Source organism: Lissotriton vulgaris, chromosome 5, assembly GCF_964263255.1.
Source record: "Lissotriton vulgaris chromosome 5, aLisVul1.2, whole genome shotgun sequence".
NCBI classification, from domain to species: domain Eukaryota; kingdom Metazoa; phylum Chordata; class Amphibia; order Caudata; family Salamandridae; genus Lissotriton; species Lissotriton vulgaris.
The window spans coordinates 1,809,460,390-1,809,475,227 of NC_141693.1; the positions used below are offsets into that span (position 1 = coordinate 1,809,460,390).

General features: G+C 40.8%; 1 protein-coding gene across 1 annotated transcript; it reads right to left on the reverse strand.

The window, feature by feature from the left end:
• Positions 1–1,469: 1,469 nt before the first annotated feature.
• Positions 1,470–12,596, reverse strand: LOC147717258 (keratin, type I cytoskeletal 12-like). Its single transcript, XM_086924205.1, has 8 exons — positions 12,184–12,596; positions 11,503–11,585; positions 9,295–9,451; positions 6,307–6,465; positions 5,772–5,897; positions 4,029–4,246; positions 3,735–3,784; positions 1,470–2,100 (listed from the first exon to the last, which is right to left on the reverse strand). The coding sequence occupies exons 1-8, from the start codon at positions 12,526–12,528 to the stop codon at positions 1,997–1,999; spliced, it is 1,242 nt and encodes a 413-aa protein (XP_086780331.1). The 5' UTR covers positions 12,529–12,596; the 3' UTR covers positions 1,470–1,996.
• Between the last annotated feature and the right edge of the window lie 2,242 nt (positions 12,597–14,838).

A 14,838-nucleotide genomic window follows, 5' to 3' on the forward strand; every position in this document is an offset into this window, starting at 1 on the left:
AGAAAGGTTCGTTCTGATATAGGAAGGGAGAGCATTCCATATTCTTGGAGCAAGACCAGAAAATCTGCGACTGTAGGTTCTCATCTTTTTGAACTTGTGTGGCTTTAATGGTAGAGATCTTCTTAGGGCTCGATTCCCACCAGATAGTTCAAGCTCATTAGCCAAGTAAGTAGGAGTTTTCTGATGCAGCGCTTTATGAGAAGAGTTCTACCCTGAACATGCCAATTTCTAGTGTGCTTTCATTGCTTTAGTGCTTTGGGACCTGGACACTTTACCAAGATGGGACACAGACATGATATGAAGTTCTCCCATGCAAGATAACTTTGGCCTACTGAGGCATAACTTCCCGCTGCCTTGCCACATCCTGGGACGCAATGCTTAAACTTGTATGCTAACAAAAAATTGGGCAACCCAATAGACCCTTGAAGGCTTGGGTAAATCAAAGCTAATAATTGGTAAGAGTGCCTACAAGCAAATTGTTTTAGCAAAAAACTTCTAGGATCAAAAAAAATAAATGTATGAATCCCTAATTAGTGGCTTATAGCAAGTAAATTAACAAAATTAATTATATTCATTCAAGGCGAGTTTATCTATAAGCCATTAATTAGGGCTTCATAAATTTATATTGTATGATTCTAGAAGAGTTTTTTGTTTAAAAAATCCCATGTAGGCCCTCTTACCAATTATTAAACCTGTATGCTGCCATTGATTATACCCACTTGGGGTTGATTCCTTTCATACTTGCATGTATTCAGGTACAGGTGGACATTTATGTTATATTTAATTATTTGTTACCATGCCTGAGGCACCATGACACCATTCAAGGATGACGGCCCTGAAACATTATCTGTATTTTGTATTATGTATAGTATTTATTTGAGTATAGACTATGTTTGCAACTTGGGGTCATGTAACCAAGGCCCGGCTAGGCCGAAATGCATCTGATGTGGTAAATAAACACTCAATTCCACCTTGCCCAGTGATTTCCTGCTTGTTTGGTTGGTTGATTTGACCCTACAACCAATGCGCTCCTCTCCTAAGTATAAATATATATATATATATATATATATATATATATATATATATATATATATATATATATATATATATATATATATATATATATATATATGTTATATGTATATATATATATATATATATATATATATTATATGTATATATATATATATATATATATATATATATATATATATATATATATATATATATATATATATATACATATATTATACACACACACTGTCATATGTCCGCCTATTCTGAGCATATGTTCTTCAAATGCCTCCTCAACTAGAAATTCGGGAAACGAATGTCCCCCCACTGAATTCAGTACTACTTTGGATACCAAACTAACTTCCAGGAAATAAAATTAAATGATGATTTCTGAATACATAAATAGCGAAATTGGTGAAATGTTTTCTACCCTTTTGGGACCAGAAAATACACCCTTTTATTTTGCATTCAAAAGTATAGTTTATTGAATAATAATGGCACAGAAACAGAAATTTATATTTTCTGGTAAAGAGAGGCATAGAGACCAAGATAAAACCCAAAGTAAGAGCCTTGGCACAGTGAATAGCTCCACTTCCCAGCGGCCCCCCGCCGAGGTGGCACTTTTTGGAGTCTTCAGTAGCAAAGTCCCAACCGATATTACGTTTAAAATGCTTTCCATTGACCCAAGTTTAAAAATGTTGGTAACCGATTCTTCACTATTTATAAGGCACGTGATGACATCACGGGCGCTCTTCCGTTTTCTTAGGTGTCCTCTCATTTCTTTTGGGTTCTTTTGCTTGTATGCACGAGGGCTGCTGTTGTGTTGCTCAGTGAGCTAACTTGGCCACAGGATTCTGCGGTTATGTTCGAAGAGTTGAAAACCCACCAGAAAAAGCAGAAGAGTGCAAGGGTTTGTGCATCGCATCCGGTTGTAGGTTTCCCGGTCGATCAGCGGTTCCATAAGGGGAGTCCCAGCGTCTGTTTATATTTTCTGTTCACTTTGTTTCTCCTCTTGTGAGACTACTCTGCCGTCAATCACATCCTGGACGATGGTCTTCACAACGCGGCTTCTAACTGGCGCCGGGGCTGAAACAAGAAATGAAAAGGAAACCAGTGGAATGCAGGTAGGATATCTTGAGAGAACAAAATATGTGTATAAAGGCAGAGAATTCCGTGGACATGTTGGCTCAAGAATGGAATCCTGCACTTATTTTAGGACTCTGGAATTATATTTTGTCATCTACAATGCAATATTTGTGTACCTAAATTAAACTCAGGTAGGCAAATAGCTTTCTAAATCGGGTCTAGAGCATAAATATTCCAGTTGGTGCATGCACAGGGTGGGAATGTTCAAATGATAAAGGCAGCCTTTGACCTGCCTTTCAATCTTAAGATTGTTGCAAGTGCCTCGTGAAAAGGTTCTCCTGATAAGGATTGTGCTTCTTGTGAATTTTATAGTTGGTATTGTACATAAGCTGAACGTTCTGTTTGGGGCATGCCAAGATATGAATATACAAATATTATCAGTAGGCACTAAGGTAAACATTCTAATCGCGATGCATGCGTCTCATGTAAGAATCCTAATGTCCCCTCTTTGATCACTCTGACCATCCTGACCTCTCTGGCTCAAACATGCCTAGACTTAGATGACCGTCTTTATATAACCCAGTCACCAGGCCCTCTCCAGTGTCTGCAGTCCTTCAGCCAGGAGTCGTAGGTAGGTCTCCACCTTGATCCCACAGCGAAGCAACTTAGTGGTAGAAAGGAGTGAGTGTATGCTTGAGGGAGAAGCTACCTTATATATGATCGATGAAGGAGAAATAGAGTGGGACCCCCACTGTATCAGGTATATTGAGTCCAGTACTCACTCCTCAAGAGGAAGTTCACCCCAAACATTGATGGTACATTATGGAGCCCACAAAACAAGATCTCAGAATCATCCAATCAATTTAGTATCCCGATCTTTTTTCCCTCCTTGTTTTCACGAGCACGTTTCTAGTGAAAGAGAAGCATGTTACGTTGTTACTTTGTTTGGCCTTCTCCTAAGTACTTGAGTTCTGCAAGAATCTAAAGACTTGTCTCTTCACCAAACGTGGCACAGACACAACCTACTCAGCACTTGCTTACCAGCGCCAGGATACACTCCCGTGTGAGTCGTGGGCTCTGTAGATACCCATCAAATAACATAATATAACATAACATGCAAAGGCATCATCATGAAATAGTGATGCATCGTTGTTCTTCACTATAAGAGAAAAGGAAAGAGGGAACAAGAGGGCCACTCACATGTGCTAACTTTAGGTTTTAAAGTTGGGAAAAGGTGCCAGGAATTACATTGGGAAAAAAATGTCTAGATTATTCTAGTGCTTTGTTTGGTGGAACCTTTAATGCCTCAAAAAAGTGAAGGGCAGAGCTTCACTTTTTTAATTGCTTCCTTGAATTAGGCCTGCTTGAGCAGCGTCACCTCTTTTCGTACTAATACATACAGAGAAGTTGGGCAGTGGAGGTCAAAATCCATAAAGGGAAAATACTTCCCCTATCAGATGGGATTTCAAAAACTACATGACCCACTTTGGAACTATCTTTCATAGGAGTCCTTTGGTGGAAAACGTTATTATACTAGACAGGACCGCAAACACAGAGGTGGGATATAGCACAAGAACCAGACACTGTGATATTCAGCCATTTTCAAAAAGCAAATAGAAAGGTGGAACACTTACCCCTGGATGAGTGAGAGCCATAACTCTTGGCCTTTTGGTCTCCATGGCCACTAAAAGGAAACAACATACATAAAGTTAACTGAGAATGTTCTCTCCTATAATCAATCTATAAGCATGTTTTGCTGCATAGACATGACAGGATTCCAGCAAGATGTTGCCTAGGGGTTTCCTAAATCTCTTGTTTGAGCGAGTTAGGGCTCCTCTCTTCACTGCAATGGTAACCCAGGTGAAGAACTTTGCCTGGAACCTAAATATTGCTAAAGTGTAGGTGTTCAGGATTTGCCATCGTCTTACCTGCCCTGACCCTCTAGCAGGCACCGGTAGGTCTCAATCTCCCTCTCCAGCCGGCTCTTGATGTCCAGGAGTTGCTCGTACTCTGCCATATTGTTCTCCATCTCTTCCTTGATTCCTTCAAGTTCCTCCTCTAGTTGACTGATCCTCTCTTGAAGGTGTGCCAGCTGGGCGCAGTAGGTCCCTTCTGTTTCTGCCAAGTTGGCTTCAAGGGATTTTTTCTGTGTGTAAAAAAGTCAAGATGTACACCTGAAACAACCTGATGGAATGTGTTCTAGATGGCAATGGGCCAAGAGTGAAGCAAAATGGCGGTAGCCTTCATCCCTTCCCCCACATCCAGAATAATATACTGCAGTCAAGTACATTTAGGTATGAAACTTTACCAAGCCTTCCTTGGATTTTTATCATAAAAATAGACATTTGCCAACTAAGTACATACAGCAGGTGTTAGCAATCTCAGAGCATACTGCCTACTGCTCAAGACGGGTCCAGGAAGCCTTTAAGGCTGCATGGTGGCGTTATTATGGGGAGATGCTGCAACAATGACTATATGCTTTCTTTTCATCCCCATTATGAATGCAGCCTTGGAATAGTCTCCACGCTAGTTCATTGTGTGCACAAAGTGCACTTACTACTACCCCACCAAGCTGCTCATGCAGCTGTGCCTATGTTAAAGCCATCCCACAGCATCTGCAACCCTCACCTGGTTTTCTCAGAGTCAGCTCCACTCTCTAACCTTAGCAACTGGCCTCAACACTTCCAAGGTCTCCTTCCCGGTTCCCACCCAATGGTAACTGTGTGTCTGGGCTTGTGAAACGTAGACTGGTTTTACAGTCTCCAACTCTCCGTTCCTCTCATTCATACCATATATATTTACTCTACATAAAGTAGAGACTGAAATATTGGCCGTACGGACTGCCTACTTACTCTCAAGTTCTGCCTTTTCTCACACTGTTATTTGTTTCCTATAACTGAGGAAATCATTTTCCCAGTTTTAAATGTTGGATTTGCGTTTTAATTATGTGTATGATTCGCTGCATGGCTTACATTTATTTTAATGTGTAGCTTTGTAGGTTTAGTTGTGAAATGTATCTTTATTGTAAATAAATGAAGTACAATTATTCAATGCATATTGCCCATGATTATCTATAGATGTACGTTACTTCAATGCACAAGTAATGTGGCAGAGATAATTTCTAAAGAACGCATTAGAAATCAAATTGTCGCGTGTAGTTGTTCATGGGAAGACTCAATGGTCAGCTACTATGAGTAACATTCAGACTGGATGGTCAGCACCTGATTCTAAAGTCAAATTTACATTTCCTTCTTTCTACGATTGCCAAAATGAGAATTGAAGCCAATTCAGGTATAGACTTCTGACTAATATTAATAGGTGCAGCTCAGCCAAGATGCCAGGGTTCATATGTGACTAGCTTCTCCAGTTTAGATTTTTTCTTTGCATTCTTTGACTTGTTGGTATATTTTATCCCATTATAAAACTAGTTTTACGAATACTGGAAAATAAGGAACTGTAGAGGGACCCAAGCATGGACCTAAGAAACTTGGCGTTATGCAAGTGCCTTCAGACTAAGGAGAAATTCCTATGTGCTATACAAGTGATGATTTCATAGTGTTCATAGGTTCATCAAAACCTTCCACAATGAATTTGTGAACCAATAATGCTTTGAAATATTTGCCAACAGGGACGTCTCTTGAGAAATAACTTGTGTAATTGACACAACTTACCATCGTCAGAGCTGCTTGCAGGTCAATTTCCAAGGCCTGGAGGGAGCGTTTTAAGTCGTAGACTTCCTTTTTGCTTGTCTGCACCTCCTCAGCCCCAGCGGAGATCTCTTGCTTGATTGCAATGCTCTAGGAGACAGCATGAACAACTTTCACATGTTTAGACTGCACAAAAAGTGATGGATAAACTGCTTGGAGTAGTCTCAGCGACTGATAGTTGCTCTGGGATGTACTCCATTCCAGCATTTTTAGATTGTCTGTGCCATTACAGAAAGAGACCAACAATTTACAAATCCATATTAAAAGCACACATCCTCCCAAACCTAAGGCATCAGAGTGGACTAATCTGTAGGGACTCTGTGTGGCTGGTAAGCCCTGGGTAGAGTCAATCACATGCTACGTAGAGCCTAGAGTGGGACTGACTTGGTGACATCCGTATGGCATTTCATGGTACATTAGGGTGTTGGAAAATATCTAGGTTTTCCATACTTCAATCCTTGTAATCCCACAGCACACACAACATTCCTCCCCTCCTCACCGCTTCCAGGAACTTTGCTTCGGCATCCCGGCGATTCTTTTCCGCCATCTCCTCGTACTGGCTTCGCATGTCGCCGAGGAGTTTCAGTAGGTTGATGCCTGGAACAGCATTCATCTCTACGCTGAGATGCCCTTCTGTTCCCAGTAGTCCCTTCAGTTCCTACAGGGGGAGTAACAGCATGTCAAGGGCATTAACCACTACTAACCAAAGGCAAGAATACAAGGGTATCTTTCTCTGCTCTTTTATAAGTCAGTTCGCGAAGATGCCCCAATAACATCAAAGATTTGACCAGTAACCCACCCTTGGTCCCTTTTGTACCATCTATTGGCTTGTTAGGTGGGAGGAAAGGGTCAATGATTGCACATTACAGGCAGAACTATGGTATTTGAACTATATTTACTTACTTTTATCTCAGTCTCTTCTGATCCCTGACTTCAGTGAAGGCAAGAGCAGTGAAAGAGGTGCCAAAGGTTATGTCAGTGGCTGCAGCTGCTATCTCTGGCCATCACTTATCAACATCCATTATTACTTTCACAAAACAAGTCATAACCTAGTTGGCTGTTGTGGATCACCACACATCAAATACCGCTAGAGAGCACAACATGGTTACTGTTTTGTAGCTGCATCTTATTCTCCAAAGGGGATCTCAGTAGATATACCTTTAAATTATAGCACTGCTTTTTAGTTTTTTTAAGTGCTACACTGGAGGTTACCCTAAGGTCATATTTGGGACACTTTGACGCAGCAGATGAATTGATGTGTCTGATGTAATAGACACAATTTCAGTAAATTTTCAGTCTAGAAATTGGACGATGTGTTTTTAGCAGTAAGGTTGTGAGGTCTGCTAGTAAGGAGATGCAGTTTAGTTGCAGGCAGATGGTTCAGCAGACAAATTGATTGCTGCTGAGATCTGGTGTAACCTGCAAGTTACAGGTTCAAAATCCTTCACAGCGGTAACTCAGTGTTTCACTCTTTTAAGGTTATGCAAATTGAGTATCATTACATTGGAGAATGGTATCCATTGGTAACAGCACCACCTTGTTTAAAGTGCTTTAAAAATGGTATTAACTAGAGATTTTATGAAGCTGTGGTCTGAGCGAAGGTCCTATAGTGTGAGGGAAAACGTATGCTTGATTAGAAAGCTGTATGTTTGTGAATGAAAAGACCTGGCACAGGCCGGGTGGTGGACTGTTACGGAGAAGATGTGGCTTGGAAGGGCAATGGGTCATATGTATCAAAAAGTCATATGTATCAAAAAGTGATTTTGCGATTCTCAAATAGCGATTTTTTGCGAATCGCTATTTGAGAATCGCAGAATGCTATGTATGTAGGATTTGCAATACATTTTGTGAATCCTACATATTCCTTAATTGTGAATCTCAAATTGCGATTCACAATTAAGGAATACCTCCCCATTTATTCCTATGGGCCTCTAGGCCATAGGAATGAATAGGAAGACATTCTCAATTTCCGATTAGCAATTAGCGAATTGCAAATTGAGAATGCAATTTCAAGGGTGCAAGGGTGTCAAAAGGACACCCTGTTGCACCCCTGAAATAAGCATGGGTGCACATGTAGCACACATACATGCGTCACATGGCACTTTGAAAAAGAAAAAAAAGTGAATTTTTCAAAGAAATCGCAAATTACCACCAACTTGAAGTTGGTGGTAATTTACGATTCCTTAAGGCGAAATTGCACTTTTTTGGTGCTTCTTACATTGCTTTTAAGGAATCGCAAAATTTGCGATTCCTTAAATGCAATCGCAAAATAAGGAATCGCAAATTTTGCGATTCCTTATTTTGTACGCAGATTTGCTTCATACATACCATTTAGTAAAAATGCGATCGCAAATGCCGAGTTTGCGAACGCATTTGTGCTTGATACATATGACCCTATGTTCTTATAGGAAGGTATATCTGTCAAATAGAAATTTCATTTATCAGTAGGAAATTATGATCTGATAGAACGCAGGAGATTTAGGGTCTAGGAGAAAAAAGGCAACTTTGACCACCAAAAAGAATAAATGGTAGGTGATGCTGTCAATTAGAAAGATACATTTCCTTCAGAAAGAGTATATTGTCTAAGAAGAAGAGCGATGTGTCCCCTAGCAAAAAGAAGTGGTTCAGTAGTCATTGCTCTGAATTTGAATTCATGAGTTTCAAACTCCCTTGCTTTGCACTCCTATCCCATTTGTTTTCTCTCCATGGGCCCAAATCACTCAATACTGAGAGTTCACATTTTGTTGAAACCGGAAACATATGCATTAATGTTTTCCAATGTAATGCATTTAAACTTTCCTTGTTTGCCAATCTGATTATTTCTAGAAAAAGTTCACAAGGATTCTAAAAATGATTGAATTATTTCGGTGAATAATAGGCCACCCTTCAGTTTCAAGTTATCTTCTCTCCCCAATCATATAAAAAACATAACTGAAACCTGGACAGGAATTCAGCAGGCTAACAAATAACATTGCTGCTAAAGCTACATTTCTGGGGAACACAACTATGTTCTTCTTAGAGCTAAAGTCTGAGCAAACATGGGATGCTGTTCACTGCTCAGGTGTTTCTGGTGTGCAATGCAAAGCTTAGATGATAAACTGTCTGATGGTGCATTGGCCTTAGGTAAATTGTCGGCCAAGGTGTTGAGAAATATCTTTCCGACACAAAAACTCCTAGTATACGGTATCCCTGGCGTGAGAAATGGGAACTATTTAGGCTCTTTCAAGGAAAAATGATAGAAAATAATGTGACAAATGTTCTCAGCTGTTAGCACAATTCAGTTTCCCTCAACATATTGTGTGCCAAGTTTTTCAAGAAAGATAGTTCAAAACACAATAACAAAGGCTTTTGTCACAGATTTGTACAGTAGACACACAACAAAGGGTAAACTTTGAAGAATCAGAAAGCTCATTTTGAAGGCGTGTAACACAAGTTTTTGAAATCCAACTATGTCAGTACCAGCACTGTCATGCCACATTGCGCTTACTTCTTCGTGGTTCCTCTTGAGGCAAGCCAGCTCCTCCGTCAGGTGTTCCACCTCTCCCTCAAGGTCACAACTGGCCACACCCAACTCAGTGAGCACCTTGCGCAGCCCGTTGGTGTCGGTCTCCACGCTCTGGCGCAGGGACAGCTCATTCTCAAACCTGGGGGAAAAAAGTAACTAGACGTGAATAACAGCCAAGCAAAACCACATCTGAAAGATCAAGTTCTAAAACTGAGGCCCCAAGCAGGTAAATTAAAGTTTGCAACAACACATTGCCAGAAGCACAATGTCACTTCAAATGTGCTACTAAATCCGTGTGTTTAAAAAAATATATAGCCTTCAGTTTGTTTTGGTCTGTGCATGCAAGATTAGTGCATTACAAACCTCCCACCATCCAAGTCAAATATGACTATCGGCACAGTAAGGTAATAAGAACAGGGTTACGATGGATGTCATGGTTATTGCACTTCTGATATTTGTCTGTAAACTGATAAAAGACAAATAGGGCTTGTATCATTCTAAGGTCAATGAAGCCATTAGCATCGCATTTCTTACTAGGTAACACCTGGTGATAGCGCCTAGAAGGATGGAGTTTGTGGTGGGTACTAGGGCATACTATCAAGCAGGGCGTTAAAAATTATCGTCGTTTTAGCGGCAGAAAACTGCCGCTAAAGCGGCGATGATGGGCTTGATAGCATGGCCTTGTGAATTCCAATAGAAACCCATGTTCTGGTGCGAACATGGGCTTCTATTGGAATTCTCAAGGTCATATTATCAAGTTTTCTGCCGCCAAAACTGCGATAATTTTAATGCCCTGCTTGATATTATACCCCCTAGGTTGCTTGAATTAAAAATGTGGAGGGAGAAGTTTGAGTATTCAGGGGCATATTACGGCTTTAAATTTATCGCCACTTTAGCGGCAAAAAACTGCCACTAAAGCGGCGATAAGGGGCTTGATAATATGGCCTTAAGAATTCCCATAGAAGCCCATGTTCTGGTGTGAACATGGGCTTCTATTGAAATTCTCAAGGATTGTATTATCAAGCACATAATCGCCGCTTTAGCAGCAGTTCCTGCCGCTACAGCGCCGATAATTCTCACGCCCCTCAGGTACGTTCCAGAAGTTATCCCAAAAGGTTAATGGTCTGTTACTACTCATCTGGCAAACAAACAGACGACCTCAATGAACAGAATCAAGGTAATTGAGCTGTGATAATCTTAAACAAAAGGTAAACTGTTTTCTGCTCAGAAGATCCCTCTACGGTATATGATGGTGCAGCACAGCTAAGCTATCCAGAGAAGTCCCTGCAATGCGTTCCAGCCACACAATCCTCATGTGAGTCCTCGGTATATATTTTCAATTGATCTCAGTTGCTGAGAAAACTTCAAGCATGTCACCCATCTTTGTGTTGTTTCAGTGAGCGAACCCTAATCTTGCACTTCTCTCTTAAAGAAAGATTATTTCACAAGTAGGAAAAAAGGAAAAGGTAATTTAAAGTCTATTCATTAGAAAGAAAATATATGGGTTCAAAGTAAACATAATTGCCATATTTAATGTTTTGAAATGTATTTGAATGGGTAATTTTCTCAATATACGTGGCTTCACATAGAAGGCATGGATTAGGTGGGGATATATTGAGAAAGGTGAGTGAGGTTATATGTGGTCACTGAGTACAGCACCGAGTAAATGACCTTTGTTGGGCAAAGGTGTGAGGGAAAGAGTGGAAATGGAGAGGTCGTCAGCCATTTGAATGTTCAGATTCATCACAGGTGAGTCCAATGATTGAGCCTTGTCTCAAGGGCCAAATCCTCCCTGACTCACAAGGTCAAGGTGGTGGAGGAGATGTCCTCAGCCACCGTCTGGAAGGCGGTTCATCTGTGAGGGTCTAAACCAAGCCCTAAGATTTCAAGGTTTGAGAAGGATTCGTGCTTTAGTTATCCTTATATTGGCAAGTGGTGGTCCTGGTGTGCCTGGCAAGCCTAGGAAGAGTCCATGTGGCAATGGTAACACCCTTACCAAGGGTACGAGCAAGTATTGCAACACCTAAGCAGAAGGCTGTTCCAGTGATCTAGTCTACTGAAGACAAGGCTATGTAGAAGAATTAGCGGGGAAGGAAAAGAAGGTGAGGACAGTCAAGAATACGTTGGAATTTGGATAGCTCTGTCTCTCTGATAAGGACTTGCCACAGATGGAGAAATGGACAGACTTACTTAAGTTTGAAGTCTTCACCGGCTAGTCTGGCATTGTCGATGTGCAGGACGATCCTGGCATTATCAGTAGATGCACAAATGATCTGGAAGACAATAAAAGTTTACATTGAAGACCATGGTGCAGCGGGTGGAGTGTCTTTTCCAAGAGGGCAATTCGGTCCTTCAGAAAATAAGTCACTAATCCTACAGAAAAAGATTTGGATACGTTTAGATTGTTTTATGAAACGTTTCTGACAATTCAATCTGGTGCATGCACATAGTATCTATTTCCCGCGCTCCCTATGTCACTTAATATTTCAGGCACCGCCATGCAGTATCAGTTGAAGCATCACGTGGTTTCATAACTCCAGGAAACCATTTTTCTGCATTTGTTTGCAGTTTTGTATAGTGCGAGTTCGACTCAAAGGTATTGGAGCGCCTTGCGCACTTTGGTAACAGTTTCATTCAAGGAAGCTGATGGTCCATAAATACAGACAGAGTGCCCTTCTTTATACATCAAGGGAGAAAATGTCCTGTACTCCGTGTAAAGCCCTATTCGAAACTATGAGAGACGAAATCCCCAACTCCAAACACTTAAAAAGTAACAATTCATTTCTGCATTACTCACTACAGCAATAACAAGGAATGATGTCATCATGTACATCAGTAGGCCCAGTTTTTAATGATTTATAATGTTCTTACCTTTTTTTGATACTCTGCAATGATGGTGTAGTATTTGCTGTAGTCATGAGCCACTGCTGGACGGTGGTGTGCATACCAATCCTTGATTTTGTTCTCAAGCTCCAAGTTGGCACATTCCAGTTGTTTGACTTTCTCCAGATAGCTAGCAAGACGGTCATTCAGGTTTTGCATGGTCTGCTTTTCCCCAGCAGAGAGGAGGCCCTCGTTGCTGGGTTGGCTCCCAATAACTGCATTGTTAAAGACCCCTTGGAAACCTCCAAAGCCGCCTTGGAAGCCACCAAAGCTGGCGCCACCACCAACCATTGAAGCCCGGCTGGAACCAGCACTATGTTGGGTGTAAGACATGATGCTCCAGAAGAACTGCTACCCTGCAAAGTGGCACTGAGTGGGAGAGTGGAGGGTGCTGGTGCAATGGCTGGATGTGTGAGCCTTTAAATACAAACCGTAGTGGGTGTTTCTTTTCCAAGAGTAAACTGCTATATCAACAATTTTGTTTGAAGGTCAGACTCTCCCTCTAATTATTATAGGTGTGATTAATTAATATCCATTTCTCATCTAATTCTGAATCAAGATAAAGCAGGTGGGGCAACTCTAAGCATTTACTTTAATTGTTGTAATTTTTTCATCTGGTTTCTTCAAAGCACTGCCCCTTCTTATCGATTCATTTGTATGCAAGGAACATTAATAGAACCTTTGCAGCAGTCACTTTGAAGTGTACAGGTTGTGGCACATGCCACTGCAAAAGATGATTACACAGAACTGAAGTATCCCGGAAGTACATTAGAAATCTTGCTAATTGGGTGCAATGGCAGATGATAAGTCGGTGCTCTGAAAGGAGGCTTGTAGCATTATGCAAGAGTAATTAATGAGTGAAGGAGAATATGAAATGTATACCACATGGTGGTACAGACTAACTCTTTTGCAAATAAGGACTAGCTCGTAATGGCCTCTTAATCACAGATATTAAAGGGGATGAGGTTTAAAATCAAGTCTGGAGATAGTGCCTAGCAGCCAAGGTGCTGACCTTGAAGTCAAGAAACCTGGATATTCACTTACAGCCTTATTCATGAAGGGGCCGTTTTGCGAGCCCCTAATAGTGAATCATAGCGATTCGCTATTAAGGACTCGCAAAACGGTAATCATGTAGGAATCGCATAATAAAATGCGATTCCTACTGATTCCTTATTTGCGATTAGCAAATTGCTAATCGCAAATAAGGAATAACTCGCCATTCATTCCTATGGGCCAAAAGGCCCATAGGAATGAATGGGGAGTATTCCTTATTTGCGATTAGCAATTAGCTAATCGCAAATAAGATTGCGATTTGAAGGGTGCCAGGGGTGTCCACAGGACACCCTGTAGCACCCCTCAAATGAAATTTCACACAGGTGTTGCACACACACATGTCCAAAGGACATGTGTGTGTGTAACATGCAACTCAGAAAAATGCATTTAAATGCATTTTTCTGAGTTTTCGCAATTTACCGCGAGGTCTGACCTCGCGGTAAATTGCGGCAAGAAATTGCGATTTCGCAAATTTAAATTGGATGCTGAATTGCATTTAAGGAATCTCTAATAGAGATTCCTTAAATGTAATTTCTCGCACATTTGCGACATCGCAATTAGTGATTTTTGCATTTGGGATGCTGAATCCCAAATGCAAAAATCGCACTCGCAAAGGGCCGGATTCTCAGAATCCGGCCCTTTGCGAGCCGATTTAGCCTTCATGAATAAGGCTGTTGGTCACTTGTGTGAAAGATCACATAGGTCTTTAACAATCACTTTAATTCTATGTCTGTCCAGTTGAAAAAGTGCAATATAAAGTTTCAACTACAGTAGAAATACATGTTTGCCTCATCATAGAGCCCCCACTTTGCAAGTGGATTTGGACGGTTTTCAATTTCTTCCCAGAGTTATTCCTTATTTGCGATTAGCAATTTGCTAATCGCAAATAAGGAATATGTAGGAATCGCATATCTTCATGCAATTTCTACATGAATCCCGTTTTGCGAGTCCTTAATAGCGATTCGCTATGAATCGCTATTAGGGCCTCGCAAAACGGGAGAATGATGAATCAGGCTGATAGAGCACAAACTTAACAAAACTAATGCACAAGGAAAAATTATAGCACATATTATTAATATACATTAATCCCGGGTTGTAGAGTAGTGTGCTACTCCCCACAAAGTCCTTCAACACCTTTTCAGGGGTAATAAGTGCTATATAAATACAATTTACAATTGCAATTGCTACTTATTAGCTACATATTAGCCTGTGGCTGTGTAAACACTGAAGTTTCATATATATAGCTGGCCTCTTGTTAAATAGCAGAGAATATGTACTCTAGTGTCTGCTGCTGGATAAATAGCGGAGAGATTATGCACTGTTTGACTGGCAGTCAGATAAACAATCATTTCCTTTTAACCCCTTCCACGCTGATGACGAGCCCAGCTCGTCACGTAAAGTGCGTTTTCGCAAATCCCAGCGTGCGAGCGGAATTCCGCTAGCGCGCATGGTGTTAATAATGGGCAGTAATGTACTATTAAGCTCCCCTATGGATATGTTTTGGTTTTGTACTGCATCCACATGGCTATTATGGCACAATCTTTTTCAGGATAATGTCTATGATTAAGACCTTTCAAATGGATAGAGTAC

Bases quoted from the DNA above. Each gene is read 5' to 3' on its own strand.
- LOC147717258 (XM_086924205.1), bottom strand. From the start codon at position 12,528: ATGTCTTACACCCAACATAGTGCTGGTTCCAGCCGGGCTTCAATGGTT. The intron at 6,466-9,294 runs GTAAGCGCAATG...CTCCCCCTGTAG, and splicing joins TCAAGAGGAACCACGAAGAA to GAACTGAAGGGACTACTGGG. The intron at 2,101-3,734 runs GTAAGTGTTCCA...TTCTTGTTTCAG, and splicing joins TGGCTCTCACTCATCCAGGG to CCCCGGCGCCAGTTAGAAGC.